This window comes from Aphis gossypii, chromosome X (genome assembly GCF_020184175.1).
Source record: "Aphis gossypii isolate Hap1 chromosome X, ASM2018417v2, whole genome shotgun sequence".
Classification (NCBI taxonomy): Eukaryota; Metazoa; Arthropoda; class Insecta; order Hemiptera; family Aphididae; genus Aphis; species Aphis gossypii.
Genome location: NC_065533.1, coordinates 50,478,334 through 50,495,635, shown reverse-complemented (window position 1 = coordinate 50,495,635; position 17,302 = coordinate 50,478,334). Strand labels below are relative to the sequence as shown.

General features: G+C 27.8%; 1 protein-coding gene across 1 annotated transcript; it reads right to left on the bottom strand.

Moving 5' to 3' along the window:
* Positions 1-4,160: 4,160 nt before the first annotated feature.
* On the bottom strand, positions 4,161-15,482 carry LOC114130728 (proton-coupled amino acid transporter-like protein pathetic). The gene is made up of 9 exons (XM_027995769.2): positions 15,148-15,482; positions 10,988-11,183; positions 10,695-10,845; positions 9,150-9,382; positions 8,477-8,561; positions 7,689-8,018; positions 5,654-5,835; positions 5,312-5,526; positions 4,161-5,147 (listed from the first exon to the last, which is right to left on the bottom strand). Exons 2-9 carry the CDS (start codon positions 11,095-11,097, stop codon positions 4,729-4,731), a joined length of 1,725 nt encoding a protein of 574 aa, XP_027851570.1. The 5' UTR covers positions 11,098-11,183; positions 15,148-15,482; the 3' UTR covers positions 4,161-4,728.
* Positions 15,483-17,302: the final 1,820 nt, after the last annotated feature.

Below are 17,302 nucleotides of genomic sequence, written 5' to 3'. Positions count from 1 at the left end.
TAGTTCAATAATTGTGCGTCGGGATCACCTATTGATTTTTGTAGAAATAGATTTCGGTTATCGCGCATTATTAACATAATATTATATAGGACTTATTAAAATATATATATAATAATATAATAGATATTCACTATCCGCATTAAGTCCAATTATTTTAAATGCCTTCGTGAGTTCGTAATAATTGTTTTGATACGATTTATTATTTGCGTGTTAATTAAAAACGTTCTTTACGAATTATTATTTTATCAAAACAACAATTATTAATATTATAATATTTTTATTTTTGTCGTTCAAAATTATGGCTGAAGAATCGATATTAATAAGGATCGATCCCGAATTTCTTCAATTCTCGTGTTCCCGAGTACTCACGTACAATATTAATTTAAAATGCGCTTCCTGGAAAAAATAACAGTACAATTTCGATTGAAGTTTCATTATTCTAAATAAAACATCATAATATATGATCGATTTTTTCTTGTTTTTAAGAAAAACAAAATTATGTGATGTGGGAATATTTACTCATCAAACATTTTTGATAAAATCGATTTTGTTATATTTTTGCAATTCAATTACATAAAACCATAACATCTCGAAATTTTCACCAATTAATAAATATTTATATTATAATCATACGTTCAGACACAGCGATACTTACGTGTGATACAAAATCAATCATCATTGTTGTTTTGAGTATTTACACTATTACAGTATGATTTTATTTTTATTAGATGTTAATTAGTATGATAAAAGAGTTGTGATGTTCAGTGAAATTTTGAAATTATCTTTTTTGAATATTTGATTCATTAATATCATGGATCTATTGACTAAGTGTGAACTGTTTTCAATAGTTTATGATAGTTATGATAGTTTATGTAGCCATCGTATAAAATATAACAAATAACTAGGCATTTGCATTTTAAGCAAGCTAGAGAAATTCAAAGTTGTTAGAACATTAATTATTGAAATAGTTAAAATAAATATCCATTCGGCGTTCCTAAGTGTAAAATTATAATTTTGACTTAAATTTATAAGCGTTTAAAATAACTTAAATTATTAAGTATTTTTGGTATCATCATAGTTTTTTGAAAGCGTTTACTTTTTAAGTGCTTTAATTTATTTGTTTTTTGAACACTTTAATATTTCGGTATCTATGTTTACAGATTTATTGAGACTTTTTATTTTTAAGAAGTTTTTATAATTTTTTTGATTACCAACTTAAAAAAGTTAATAAGTAAATATTTTATTATAATTGATGTTATTTATTTTTGAAAATGTTTTTAAGCATTTTTCTACTTTTGGCTACGTACAAAAATGATAAATATAAATATGAAGTAATATTAACTACAAATTACAGTATACCTACACAGTACACACCACCGATAAATTAAATCATGATTTTAAAACATTATAATAACACATCTATTGTTAAAAATTAATTATTACCTATTTCGATAATGCGCGGTGAAAACAAAACTTTTTGTGTTTTTAATTTTGTTATGCATATTGCATACCTACATACCGGGATAATGGGCATAATGGGCATGATGAGTAAAGTTGAGTACCGAGAAGTGTTAAACATGATGTTATGTTTTCAATACTACAGTAGTTTTTAACTTTTAATGACCTGCATTATTGAAACACAAATACAGTTGTTACCTATTTATACAAATAATTATATTATTTTTATGGCAATGCGCCGTCGCTATCTTGAAAATTATAAATGCACTTTGCTGTATCGTAATTTTTTTTAACTATTAAAATGTGGACATATGTATTCTATACTACATAATATTATAATCTACGGGTACCTAGATACGTAGATTAAATTGTAGGTAAATGCAGTATTTTGTTATTATCGATATAATGTAACACTATATATAGCTCAAAATAGCTGTATACAATATAAATCCGCAAAATTTGTAGACATTTTTTAAGACTAACCGTAATTTTTCTGTTAACAAATTGAATCGGAAGTGAATGTGGTCAAATTTCCGCAACTGTCGTCGAAGTAACACATAAATAACATTTTAAACAAATGCCTAAATACCTTAGCCAATATAGACGAATTTAATAAACCTTCCTCTTGTTCGATTTAGAACAACAAATTAAATCCCTAACGTATTTAAACCAGAATGTTTTAAAAAATAATTTATAAATTGTAATTAGGTGTATAATTATTCACGGCGAATGGATAGGTAATACGTATTACGTATATCTACGATGTATAATTTATTGTATACCTACCTACATAAAACATTATTGATTCGATAGTTTTTCTTTTTCACGGGTTATTCAACTGTGATTTAAGTTAAAACAAAAACTTTATTTTAGTATATTATACTTCGATTTTTAAAATATAATTTTAATAATTTCTATTGTTTAATAAATAATAGGTAAATATATTTATTAAAATATAATAATTATATGTTTATAATTTTTATACCTGTGTGATATTTTGAAATGATTAGTCTTTAGTACATATAAGTTAGTTTTTGTTTAAAAAATATCTTTATATTTTTTGAGTTTTTAATATATTGTACACAGTACTAGGTACTTATTCTATCTATGCTTGAAAATTGTTTATTTGAAAGTCGGTAATTTTTTTGAGGAAAATAGGAAAATAGTTTAAGCAATATCGAAAGCTGTTTATTATCTTCTCATAATTTATCATTTATTGATTAATTTTGTTTATTTTGCATTGGTACAATTATAATACTATTCCTCTAGTCCCTATTCCTATATTTTAAAGAGACTTAAAATGTTTACCAATTATATAATATATAAATATTATAGGTGTTAATACGTAAAATAATTGTAAAAAAAAAAAATTTTTTTTGTCACTAGTAATTAAATTTTTTTCTTTAGTTTCGTTGTAAAATATAATATTATGCAGTGTTTAATTAAAACTCGTAAAATCAGAAAATGTAATACAATATTAACTAAATAATACTCTAAAATTTTTAGTTATAAAAATAAAAACGTATAGTAGAAATAGTTTTTTTAATGATGAATCGGTAGGTAGCCGTATTAATAATATTATTGTAAGTAACATTAACGTTTTTAAGAATTACTTACATTTTTAAATAGATTTTTTTTTAATTATAATGATTTATATTTTATAGCTTATAATATAAAACAATTAAACATTGCATATAATTATTTATTTTTTTTTGTCGTAATATTTATTATTAATTTGGATTTAGAAACATAAAAATATGTGTCTACAAACAAAATTGGTGTTTATTACTTACTCGTTCAAGAATTGATGTTGACATCTCGTTCTAGAAAAACGTGAGGTAGGTTTATCGTGTTTTGAACGTCCATTGGGTATTACCGTTTTTTATATAAAATATACAACGTATAATAAATAACAAGTTCACTGTCAATCAAAATACCATAACCCTAACCTTAACCTAGCTACGTATTACGTTTCAATCAAAAATTCTATCAATTTTTTTTAACAAGTATATATTTGACAAAAATCGATATGAATGCAATAACACGAGACTGAAAGAATACTTTGAAGTTCAATAAAATACTGTTTTTAATAGAAATAAAAACCAAACCTCTCTCTACTTTAAATTTTAATAAAAATAAGCTACTCCTTGTTATTTATTATGTACCAGGTTTACACTATAGCTTTTTTAATTTGAATTTCTATCCCTTTGGTCTTTGTTCTTTTCAATTATAATAAGTAATAACCAAATAATATTGTGTACTTATTCATATTTTTTAAATTTATTTATATTTATTAAATTTCAAATTATATTTTAATTTAAATTCTACAAAAATTTGAACACGAATACCTATAAAAAACTAGCTATATTATATATTCTATTCTTATTTAAAAAATATTTTACAAATACTGCTGCAGAAATATCTCAATAGATGTAAATAGTATAAAACTGCTGCATAATTCATTGGTTAATAATTACATTAACATTATGAACCTTGTATTTTATATTTTTGTATTATTTAACTAAATACAGTATACACGTTACATGTTATATTTATACATCAACATAATATGCTGTTTTAAGAATAACATTAAGTTTATGACTCTGATTACGTGAATATATTTTGTTATTTAAGTACTTAATTGTTGATGGCAAGAATGATATTATGATACTTGTGTAGGATAATATTAAAGTGATCACAAATATGAAATAACACAATTTAGCAATATTATTTTAATTAATTAAATCTACAATGATGAATAAAAATAATAGTAAAATATTGTTAAAAAAAAAAAAAATATTATAAAATAGTGTGCAATAAAATAAGAAATTAAAATTCGTTTGTTTGTTTGAAACTATAACAAAGAATAGTGTTCAAAAAACATAAATAAAACCGCTTGATGGCTTCACGGTAAAGACATGTGCGTATAACACATAATTGTGTATCAATATGAACTCTATTCAGTGAAATATTTTCGCGATGGACAATATCGTATAGCTTATTCATTACTAACGAGTGCGATAGTTATAAACTATAATATATAGTCCTATAATATGTGCAGTCATTTATATTAAGATTAATAGTTACTTATCTAAGAAAAAAAATTATAAAGTGATTGTATCAACTGATTTTGAGATACTTAAGCTTGCTTATATAATTTTTAAAAATTTAGTATTCTCTCTCCATTCAAACTTTTCTTAAGTTATTAACTTATGATTATATTCTAAATGTCTAACTCTAAAATAATACATTGTCGGAATTTTAAATGCATTACACTGAGGTTTCAGTAAAATCTTCTACGCTGCTGTGGCCCGGAGCCTGAGTTATAATTTCTCGTATATTATAGAAGGCTCCGCCAGTAAGGGCGAACAAAGCTAGTATGATATATATACTATTTTTCACATGTCGTAAAGTTCTGCGGATAGCCAGGTTTCGGGTGGCTTTATCAGTCTTTGCAACCTTCACTGTCAACACCGCTGCCGACGCCAATCCATTTCCGTCCTCCACAGCTGCACTATCATAGCTGTTCATCTCTTGAAGGTTTTCTTCAAAGTCATCTTCGCTCTTTGGATTCCAGTACCAAACGGTTTCAAGTACTGCAGGCACTATGAGACCAAGTACTGAAAAACCGACCGATCCGACAAGGGAAATCATCGGCCCGACGTCTGGAACCACTGTCGCTATAATAACTGTAATAACACATAAGTAAAACGATAAAATGTTAATTAGTAATTTACCTATTCACTTTTCAAAATTGAACGCAAACTGTACTAATATCTTGTAAAGTTCACATATTTACGTAACAAAATCTTATGGGTAGGTACCTACACTAGATACTAGTTGAAACACTTACCTGTTCCGATGATCAGGATAAATCGCATGACATTGTACTCTAGACTATTCGTAGTTTTTTCTATAATCACGGCTTTCGATCCGTGTTTCCGTATAGTATTTTTCTCCGCCTTTCTTTTAATCCATTGCCACACTAGATCTGCGGTAACGGTCAATTGGAGTCCATAGGTCATGAGAATTCCCAAGGTAACTACGACTTTTACGGCTTCGGATAAACTGTACAAACACGAAATCGACGGTTACAATATAATAAATAATAATATATATAAAGCTATCGGCAGCGTTATGAGACACGCTGTTATGATATATGTATAGATTATATACATATACACAATATGCCCACCTGTTATCCGAAGGCAAATTGAGTGGCAAGCTGCCTAGGCACCGTTCACCGTATCGTATGTATCCAAAGAATCCTAAAGCGCCGTTGAGTAACACAATGATAACCATAGACCAGTGCAGTGTGTAGGATGGTGGTCCGGCAAGCCCGAGTGGATTTTTCATAGAATTTTCGATGTGCATAAGCTATATACGTGGTTGGTACCGATTTAAGAATGACGCAGAATGGACGGACGATTGACATATTCAACAAAATAGCAATATTTATTTTAAAATATAGTATTATATTATCCTTAAAAAATTTAATTATTTGATTATAAAATAAATATTTTGTCATTTATAAATATTTGATTTTTCTATACATAAAATATAATATTATGATACGTATAATATTTAAAATACGTTATTATTGCTAAAATTTAAATTCAATCGCAGCTATAAAAGATAGTTATAACTACTTAAATTAATAAGAGAGAACTGCAATAGGTAGTAATTTTTAGTGCGGGTTAAGATTGGGGCACGTTTAATTTATCTTTTTATCGCTTAAAAAATAATATGTTAGGTAGAAAGGAATCCTATAGTTGTTATTTCACTTTTTAGTGAGACACACTAGTTAAATCGAAGTTATGAAGTTATGGAAGAAGGTGGGTAAGAATTTATGATCAAGTAAAACTCGAACATGATTGTTTAAATGTTAAATAATAATTGCCCTTTTCAAATTAAAAAACTTTTGAACACGTAAACTGTGTATTATATAATACCGTGTATGGTGTATGGTATTTACCTTCATAGTACATTTGTGAAATTGTGAAATGAATATTACCTACAGTAGGTAATCTAAAAAATTAAATAATTCATTAGATGCATTGTTAAAATAATAAGACTTAATTATGTCATAAAAATATTTAGTAGGGACATTAAAGATGAAAAAAATGGGTGATTATAAATTCTACCAATTATACCTAGGTACCTGTTTTATACTTAGGAATATACAAGTAAATTAAACCAATATGATTGTTTTACCTACAAGAAAATATTTATTGTACTTGTAACGATTTTTTTAACATACAAAATAGATAATTACTCCATCAATATTAGTTTTTACTAATTTAATTTTTATTTTTAAATTAAAACTTAATATGATTATATTGACACAGATTTTTTTTCTCAAGTTGAGGCCAAAATTATTTACATAACGCGTCCAATGTGAAATGTTTTGATTATACTATATTTAGTTGGAAAATGTAGATTTAATTGATTAATTGATATTGAACATCGACATATACGTGTATAATATTGTGCATAAAAATTTGGATTTTATTTTATTTATAATATCGGTTCAGTTATTATATATTTATACATCTATATTTGTATATTATACAAATAATATAATTTTACTTTAAAACGCGGAATTGTTTTTAATAATATCTCCATAATGGTGTATATTTTTTATTTTTATAAAATATTTATATTTATTAATTTATATTCTATAGAATCCGACCATAAAATTAACTACACTACCTGTAACTCAATGAAATATACATTTTACATGTGCCCAAAAATAACATAAATACCAGTTATATAATATAATACCCTACTTAAGCGTGAACACAATTGTTATGTAGGACAATAACAGCTATTGATAAATCACACACAACCCCAGCTAAGTTAAGGATAGAACTCCAAGTGTGTAGATGTATGTGTTTACCATTTTTTCCCCTTGCGATTCTTTTCAAAGAATACATTCAACAATATATAACAGAGTTGTTTGTACCAGAAAAAAACGTGATTTTAGTATTATGTGTTTTGACTGCTTTGAAAATATTCCGTTAGCTTATCTCCTAAACGCATTATGGCTTTTATAAACAATATTTGGATATTTCTTTCGGTAAACAAATATTTAAAATCTTAATGTAACAGTATTATAACGCATATTATTCTATCATCATTTATATACATTTTATCATTTGGACTAGCGCGACAAAAAAAAAAAAAAAAAAAAAAATAACGGAATAGATGTGTAAAAATATAGTGCTTACCATTCCGACCCCCTCCATTGAACATAATGCACTTCCCGCAAACAGCGACCAACGCGTCATTGGCCATACTACTAATTTTGATACTTCATCTTCTCGGAGTGGGTTCCTTCCTCCGTCATCAGTGAAAATAAAATAGAACATCGCCACAGTGCCCGCAGAAATCAACCCGTTGGCAATTACCGAGAACGGCACTAGGTATTTTATAATTTGAACCATGCCCATTGGAATGATTAGCACAGCTACAGCTAAGGGGTACCAGCGGATAGATAAATCGTGTAACGAGTGACTCCATGTGCCCTCGGCTCCACCGGCGGTGTGAAGGTCAATGAGCTATACCAAAAAATTATATGGGTGGTTTTTAGTAAAATTTTATTGAGTCGCGTACAGCTAAATACATTATTATTAAATGTTAACACAGTAGTGCGTCCAACGAGACTCATTTTTACGTAAAAAATAATTTGTTTCTAAAGTTTCAAAAATATTTTATTTAGATTTAAAACTATGTTTTCTCGTATCTATATCATTGTATTTTATAATAAACTATTGAAATTGATCTTAGTTCTGAACAATAAACTATACTATGTTATAATAATATTAAAGTATAATCGTTGAAAAACCAATATTATATTATTATATTCTCGTGCATTATGCAGTAAAAAATGTATGAGGATAAACGTACTGATGAAGTATCGCGTATGCATTATATATAAATGTGTTAGTTCTGTTTCTACAAATATTATGTTATTAATAACTATCTGGTATGTTATCCAGACTTGTCTGCACCGTACCTGCTTGCTTGTGCTCGCCACGACGCACACGTAGATGATGTTGACACCGTAATATGTTAAAATCAAAGAGATTGTGGTGAACTTTCTGTTCGCAGCATTTGGAATTACGGCAATGAAGTAAGCAAACAAACAAACAAACAAACAAACAAAATATTTTAAGATTAGTACGTAATATATATTGACTCAGCTCAGAAAACTGTAATTGCGATATAGAAAGTGTGTAGGTGTGATAACTTTGGTTTTGACGATTCCGAATTCTAAAAGTCAAAGGCGGATTTCTGTATATTTTATTCTCCGAAGGACCTGAACCCTTATAATATAGGTACGCAGTACCTACTTATATGCGATCTGTAATCTTTATATGATCAAAGTATCTCTACAACGAAACCGATATCTTTCGAATATATATTTTATATTATTATTATATATTTAAATCCGACATATTATAAACAAAATTATATTTACAATTCGTAAGTATGCAATTCGAAGTCCCCGTATATCATAGTATGATATAATAAAAAATAATATGTCACTCTTCAAAATCGACTATATATAGTTACCTGTAGGTATACATTATAATAATATGTAAATATATATTAACGAATTATTTCGTGAATAGGCGTGATGGTTATCGAAGGGTATACATACGGCATGTATATGTTTGTATACATACTTGGCAAATGGGCCCCAATGTGCAAAGCGGCCGCCTGAGCCGTACTTAAACACGGCTTCCACCGTGTCCGGGTAGTCCATGGGAGGCAACAATAGCTCCCTTCCGTTATTTTGTTTGTTCGGCAGTTTATTGTGTTCTTCTTCGACATCTTCATCGTTATTTTTATTTTTATTTTGCTCTGCTAAAATAGCAGCGGCATACTTACCAGATCTTAGTATTTGTGAGCAACGTACCTACAAACACACACACTTGAGTACTTGTGATAAAGTTAAACCATTATAATATAATAATAAGGATGATAAGTACTTGGATTCACTATACTTGAAGCCAAGATTGGACAAGTTATAGAAAATTGTTTTTACTCAATAAAGAAAAAGTTTATAACCTGATGAAATTTAAGAGAATAACTAATTACATTTTTTTTTTAAATGTACTTATTTGATACCATGACTTAATTGAAATGCCTAATTCATTTAACCACAGTTTATCGAGGATTTTGATATAATGTTCATAATAATTGTAATGATGTAATTAAATAAAAATTAATTCCTAGTATTTAAGTTGACAATGTTTAAATTGAAAAATACAATTTTTTACACTCAAATATTGTGTTATTGTTATATATATATATTATTTATTTCATGCAGCAATTAAGACTGCGGTTGTCGTAGCTGTACGACTGTTCCATGTTTAAATACTTTAATACTATGCTAACCGATTACGACGAGTTTTAAAATGGTTTTTGATCTATTTTGTTTCTATGGCAGTTGCCAAAGACTAAAAAAGTAAAACTATCAATTGGAATTGAGAATATATTTTTAGAATATAAGAGTAATATAGTCGCACACATTAAATAGTATTCATATTCTTAATGTATCCTGGTTATATATAATCAATCATTAACTATTTTAAATGTTTTTTTTTTTTTTGTATAAATTGTTGATAGATAATTAGAATATTTGGAATAAAATATATAGGTACAAAGTACATCATTATTATTGAACTATTTGTAATTAGAAAATAACAATAATGGTAAAATGACCAATGTCTAAATAATAATAATAATAATAGTAATAAGTAATGGTATAAGTATTGTAATAATTTAAACTGGTTTTATTCGGCTGGCGCATCAATAAAAAAAAGGTATGACGTACCTATCTATGCCGTGATGTATAAAATGAACATTAGTCGTGGTAAGCGGCAGGGTGAGGAGGTAGAGCAGATGATATTATATTAAGGCCCATTCAATTTTTACAACGAGTGATTATGATCATCCATGTTTTTTTCTTATAGAAAAATATATAGATTATTCTTATTATAATATTTTGAACGTAGAAACCCATAAATGTGATAAAACAAAGGCCGCGATACCATAATATAGTTGTCTACGGCAAACGGGCAGTGCACTTAATATATAAGCTAATCTAACCTAACTACGGTAAGTAATTTGCACCAGTTTAAAACTGGTCGCATGGTTCAAACACACAAATGTCGAATAATCATTAACTTGTATGGTATTTAATATTTATATGCTTATATACTCACGATAAAAGACATCATATTTAAAACCGCAATCCCGAGGACCACAATGCCTATGGAACCTATCAACAACCCTGCATTGTGAAATGCTTCGGGCATGGCTAAGAATCCCCCGCCAATAGTCGATTTGATCATATGCATCATCGCTTCCATGTTTCTATAGACGAGTGACAAGAAATTGAAAACAAAATAATACATACCGTGATAAAAAGATGCAATTGATTATTTTCTTTTAATGTGTTAGTTAATCGAATATACGCGTATAATTAATAGATATTTGTATTATTATAGTTTCTTACGATATGTTATGTTTTTCTGAGTCCGGATTATCAGCGGCAACTTCCACTTGAATGGCGGCACCATTATCCGTATTGGTGCCTGTAGCTTTTGTTTTTACTTTCTTCACCATTGAATTTCACGTACTACGCAAATGTCGCAAAATGTACAAGTCAATTGGTAATGTTGGTTAAACCGAAATTATTATTTTGTTATCTTCTGAAAATTATAATAATTAATTGTAGTTCTCTATATTATAATATGTACTTATATTATTAATTTTATCAAAAGAGAAATAAGGTTTTGTATTTAAATCTTTTTTTTATTTATAATATTTACTAAAGAAATTCACTTAAATAAAACTACAATTATTAAAAGAATATTTCTATTTTAATATTGCCTATAATGTGACAGCGAAGATTACCAAAATAAAACGCATTAAAACTGAATTGGACAATAGCTTTTAATGAATGATGAATGAAAAAAATATTATGAATAATAGTATTACAGACGCATTATTCACCTAAGCAATAAATTAAGTAATAAAACATAAATTAAGAAGTAAGAAAGTATAGTAAATAATAACCAACAACGATGAATATGTCTCCTTCAACAATAGAAATGTGTGAACTCTTTAAACTAATAATTACAAATGATTTATACGAAAATAATTTCGTCAATAACAGATAGGTACTTACAACTATCAAATCAAGAAAAATTTATCTAGTAAGAATGCAATTTATTTACTATACGTCGATAGTGAAATACCATTGATATCGTGAAATTTATTTAATAGATTTATAAAATTGGATATTTACATTCCTATAATTCCGCGGTTACAAGAAATAAATGTTCTTACATAGAATCAGATAAGAATTTTGAGCATCGGTAATAGGTAAAATAAATTACATTGAATATCTATTAAAAACCAATAAATTTAATAAGGGTATTATTTAATTATTACAATTATTAATTAGTGAAATTAAATTCCTGCAGGTATTTAGAAATACAATATTATTAAGCCAACAATATTTTTCTTCAATAACAGAAAATTAAACAGTTCAATAAATTATTTTGTTCATAGTCAAATAAAACCCATTTTATTAAAGAAACAGTAAAATGTACAGACACGTAAAAGTGTGATGGGACTTTACACCTATAAAAAATAGTATGATGACAGAGAGAAATGTCCAAAGTTTTTATTTGTAAAAGATAGCTAGCATACACAAGGACAAAGTTCATATCCTGCATAAAGACAATCTTTTTCTAATAGTGTATTAGTGTTTGCTTAGCCACTATAGGCGATACCGCAATACTTATATTCAATTATCACACACAATTATTGTTGACAAGAAAATACGTTAGAATATTTGTACCTATGAGATAGTAAAGGTACATAAAATAACGGAAGTGTAAAGATCAGTTAATAATATATGGTAAAATAGAGAATGGACAATTCAAAGTTGTTATAGGGCCATATATTTTCGAATAATGACTATAAAGATAACTAGATTCTTGATATTGATTTTTGAAGGTTAAACTGCGTTATATTATGCTTAAACAATTCTAATTATCATTCATTTTTAGTGTTGTTTTTTATTTTTTTTATTTTGAGGAATGATTAATCATATAATAATTAACCCATATCTAATCAATATTAATTATGAATAACTAACAACAACAGTGCTGAGAATTATATCATAATAAATTAATATATATATATATTAGGTTTATTTTTTTCAGACCTACCATTTTTTTTTTCATTCACACGGTAACAAATCAAAGATACATCGTATTAAATATTAATTAATATAATATAATAATATTACATAAATATTTCATAAAGTACATATTTATCATAAAACGAAACGATTGTTTTTTTGAACATACATTATTTAGATAATAATGAGATACACCCGGATTGCTTCCGGAAAAAAATTTGTAGTTACATTCGAGATGAGATTATGAGTGTACTCGTATATTTATAGCTGTATAGCGTGCAGGTAACATTAAGCTACACAATAAATATCAGTATCAATTTATTATAGTTAAGTATTACATAAAACAAGCATTAGAAAATGGATATGAACAAAATAATATTGAATGGTAAATATATACGCAGAAAACAATATAATACCTACATTTATAAGCAATAGTATATAGGTATGTTATAAGTTCGCGAAATATTTCATATAATAAAAATTTATCATTACCACCATTTATTTATTAATTTTTTGTTTTTAGACGTTTTAACCAAGTATATTTTGTATTAAATAAATCTTGTCTTATGTTAGAAAATGTGTGACAATTGTATAATATAATGAACGCATTAAAATAGTTTTTCTTTAAAATTAAAATTTCGTTTTCTTTTAATATGGAAATAGGAAGGTAATATTTTTATTTAAGTCGGAGTATAAAGTAGATTATTATTTATTTATTTTTTAATTTCCATGGAATCATTTAATGAACCCTAACGGTACTTAAATCTTTATTAAAGTATAGGTACATAATATGTTGTTATGAAATGCTATATTGTATAAACTTAAATTAAAATAACAACATTTAGTTTAGAAGAACGATTTAAGAAACAATATTAAATGGATCAATAAGAAATTATAAAATTATTATTGGTATTCATTATTATAATATATTACATTAATAGTAAAAAAATTAAATTGGTACGTATGTTGCACATATAATTTAAGATCGAGAATGTGAATGTTCAAATGAATCGATGATTGCAGAAACGTCACGAGTCGCATATTTTACGAAATTGAGATATCAGTAAAAACGTATACTAGTCAATGTAGTCATGTGTTTCTATGCGTTGAGTATAAAAACGTTTTGAGTTGTAAAATTAGTATTTGATTTATTTTAATAAGTATGTATTCTTAAATAATTTTATTTATCAAAATTATTTATATTTTGCAGTTTTTATCAATTACCCTGCAAAGGCTTAAGTAATTGACTCATGACGTTGTTGCAATCATCAATTCAAATAATGATTAAATAATGGTAACATAATTCCAAAAATCTTAAAATAAGATAACATGTATATTTTTATATCATACGTTCAGATGAATCCTGACAGACGTATAAAAATATAGAGTATGGAAAGACATCAATTATTCATGAGCATCGATAGCTTAGATACGTAAATGATGCATCAACATTTTATCGGTTGTCCTTTACCATGCCAGTCTATTCCACTACAATTACTTTACTCAAAATATTTGACGGTAATTCGTTACGGTTATATTATATTCGATATAAATGTAACGAAATATTCGGAGAAACATTTTGCCCCAATATATAACATAAAATATACAGGTTTCCCATCATAGTATTATAAAAATCAGGAATTATAAATAACACTTCGATAATTGCTTACGAGCGAAAAAAAAACCGAAATCTAAACGATTCACCACAAATCGTTCAAAAACGACGACTATATACACACAATGGATAGTTAAAAAATAATAATTTAATTACAGGTCTCGATCGTCGACGGTCAGTGAGTACATCATTAATAGAGTTAGGATATTTATGACCTAAAAAATATATGCGAAATTCCCCAAAAAAACTTTAAAAAAAATGGTCTAAAAAATATAATTAAATAACTAAATATAAATTCAAAAGTAAAGTATAAATAAAAAAATTAAAGCGTGTATGACCGTAGTATGTTTCAAAGAGCACTTGTTTTATCAATGTGTAATATTAAAAACCTCACAAAAATAATATTATACAAATTTTCTTTAAAATCTAAAATTTGAGAAAATTGTACAAAAACTACAAAAAATGACCTGAATAATGAAAAAATGACTTAAAAATGCTGAAAAATGACGTTAAAAAATAAAATTAAATGCATTTATAGCTAAAAATGCCTATAAAATATCCTACATCAAGGGAGCATGAATACAATTTTTAGCCAAGATAGCATTGTAGAGTCGAAGGAAAAAAAATGCAAAAGTCATTAACATCCTAACTCGACTTATTAATAATAATAACCGGAAAATAAATAAATAAATACCGAGTGCCTTATCGTATAGGTAATTAATTAATTGTGTGAAATCAGGGATTGTCGATATCGAAAAGCACATGATTCAATGTAATTTATATTTATATATTATAATATTATTTATAATAATTTTTTTATTACCTATTATTAATATTTAATACTCACCGCTGCAGTTTTATCGTAGCAACAGGCGCTTGACCGCGGAACAGGTTGTCGTCGGTGTCGGGAGCACCGTCGGACGCACTCTCGACCAAGTGGAAATGCGACTGCAACGCTGGCTGACGGGTGGACGGCAACTGGTGTGTGCTCCGGGTCCGTTACAACAACAATGTACGAGCAGCAACTCTGCAAGTCAGCTCACCAGAAGGTATCGCTTTGGGCTCTCGGTGCACACTGCAAGGGACGTACCGTCGGACACGGTTATATATAAGCTAAGAGGAGCCGCCGACGTAGATCTCCGTTGAATTCGGCTAATCTCTTGAATGCGTAGTGTGCGTGCGCGTGTGCGAATGCATGTGCGGGTCCCCGCCAGGGTGCGGTGGGATGCGCGCGACCAGTGCTTGGTGGGGCGGTGTTGGGTGGTGTGGGGTTGTGGTCGACCGACGCGGCGCGCAGGAGGGGGATAGCCGAAACGCTTCGAATGTCTAACAAAATAATAACATAACACGCGCTAAAGGTACTACACTACACAACATAATTATGTTATGTATATAATATATGCCTACTCGCATCCGTTTTGTATTATACAGAGCGGTTTACATGGACTGCACAGCGGTCACATTTTTTCCCTCCGAATGAATTTACTAGAAATTGTCATTTTTGGAACACACTTTAACATCATTTTTTTTCGATTTTTTGTACTACTTAATATAGTCTTAAGAAATATGGTTTATAAAAAAAACCGTATGTGTATTATCGAATTTAGTATTTTATTTTATACGCAGTGGCGTAGTATTTTGGTTTATTTTTTGAGAATATCCAAAATTTTAGAAACTCAAACCGGTTTTTAGAATTATTTATTAAAAATACAATGCTTACTATTTTTCAAATTAGTATAACAGCAAGTTATTTTAAATAATTTGAAGCTTTGGTAAATGATATTTATATGTGGTGATAGACTGACGGTTATTATTTGACAATGAATAAGTACTATTATTTATTTTTTGTAAATTAAAAGATTTAAACAACTCTCCTTTAAACATAGATATTAAATAAATGTAACAAAATATTTATCATTTCAATAAATATTTGCTATGTTTAATAGACACCTAGGCGTGGTCCGATTGTTCTGACGGTTGATAGAAAATAAATGATAAAATAATGGTGATATATTATTAATGAGTTATTCGCCAAGCTGATAAACCTATAAACTAGTTTAAAAAATATATTATTTATTCCATTAGTTAACGATTTGTAAGTAAAGTATTTGTGTTATTTGTGTAACCATTTTTATGAATCATAAATATTAATTACTTAAATTTACAAATTACCATAGCTGTCATGTGTCTCCTAAATACATTGTTATGGATCCAGCTGATATTCAACATTTTCAGAAAATTTATGCGCTAACTCACTTTACATTATAGAATACAGAGCCGTTGTAAACGTTAAAAACAGTTTAAAACATTTAAAAAACGTTAAAAACGTTTAAAACAGTAGTTACCTAGTTTATATACTCGCAATACACTCATTAAGTCATATACAAAAATTATCGTAATTTGAAAGTATAGTCTGTTTAATATACGAGTATATATCTATTTAAAAATAGATCAAAAATCAGAATTTAAAAAACTGCACTTCGTCATCGGAAAATCAAAAAAATAAGGTGAGCATATTTGGTGAATCACCCTGTATATACAATTATATTATTATGTTACTTATATATTTCATAAAAAAAAAAACCTTCGCCAGGTGATAAACACAACATTCTTGTGCCGCATACCCGAACCGGCCTAAAAACGTTATGCGTACTGCGTAGTTACCAATTGTACACCCGCCCGCCTATGTTCGTGTTGTGCGGGGAGAAGAGTAAGGGTAGGATGGGATTTCTATTATAGTTAAGGCGGCGCAGGTGATGCGAGTGACGCCGCTGCGACCACCACTGTCGCGTATTACACGAAATGAATTATTATATTATAATATAGGTTTATATAGGTATATAGGTACTATTGTTAGGTAGATAGGTAACTGGGTAGGTAGGTAACAGATTTATGTGTTGCAACGATGAATTATTGATACTGCTGCGTTCGAAAAACTTATCTGTTAACGACGCATTATTAAAGGTTAATGTTATATCATATATTATATTGTCGAGTGAGTG

Coding starts and splice junctions, on each gene's coding strand:
- LOC114130728 (XM_027995769.2), bottom strand. CDS start 11,097: ATGGTGAAGAAAGTAAAAACAAAAGCTACAGGCACCAATACGGATAAT. Junction 8,019..8,476: donor TGGCGAGCACAAGCAAGCAG/GTACGGTGCAGA, acceptor TTTTTGGTATAG/CTCATTGACCTTCACACCGC. Junction 5,527..5,653: donor AATTTGCCTTCGGATAACAG/GTGGGCATATTG, acceptor GTGTTTGTACAG/TTTATCCGAAGCCGTAAAAG.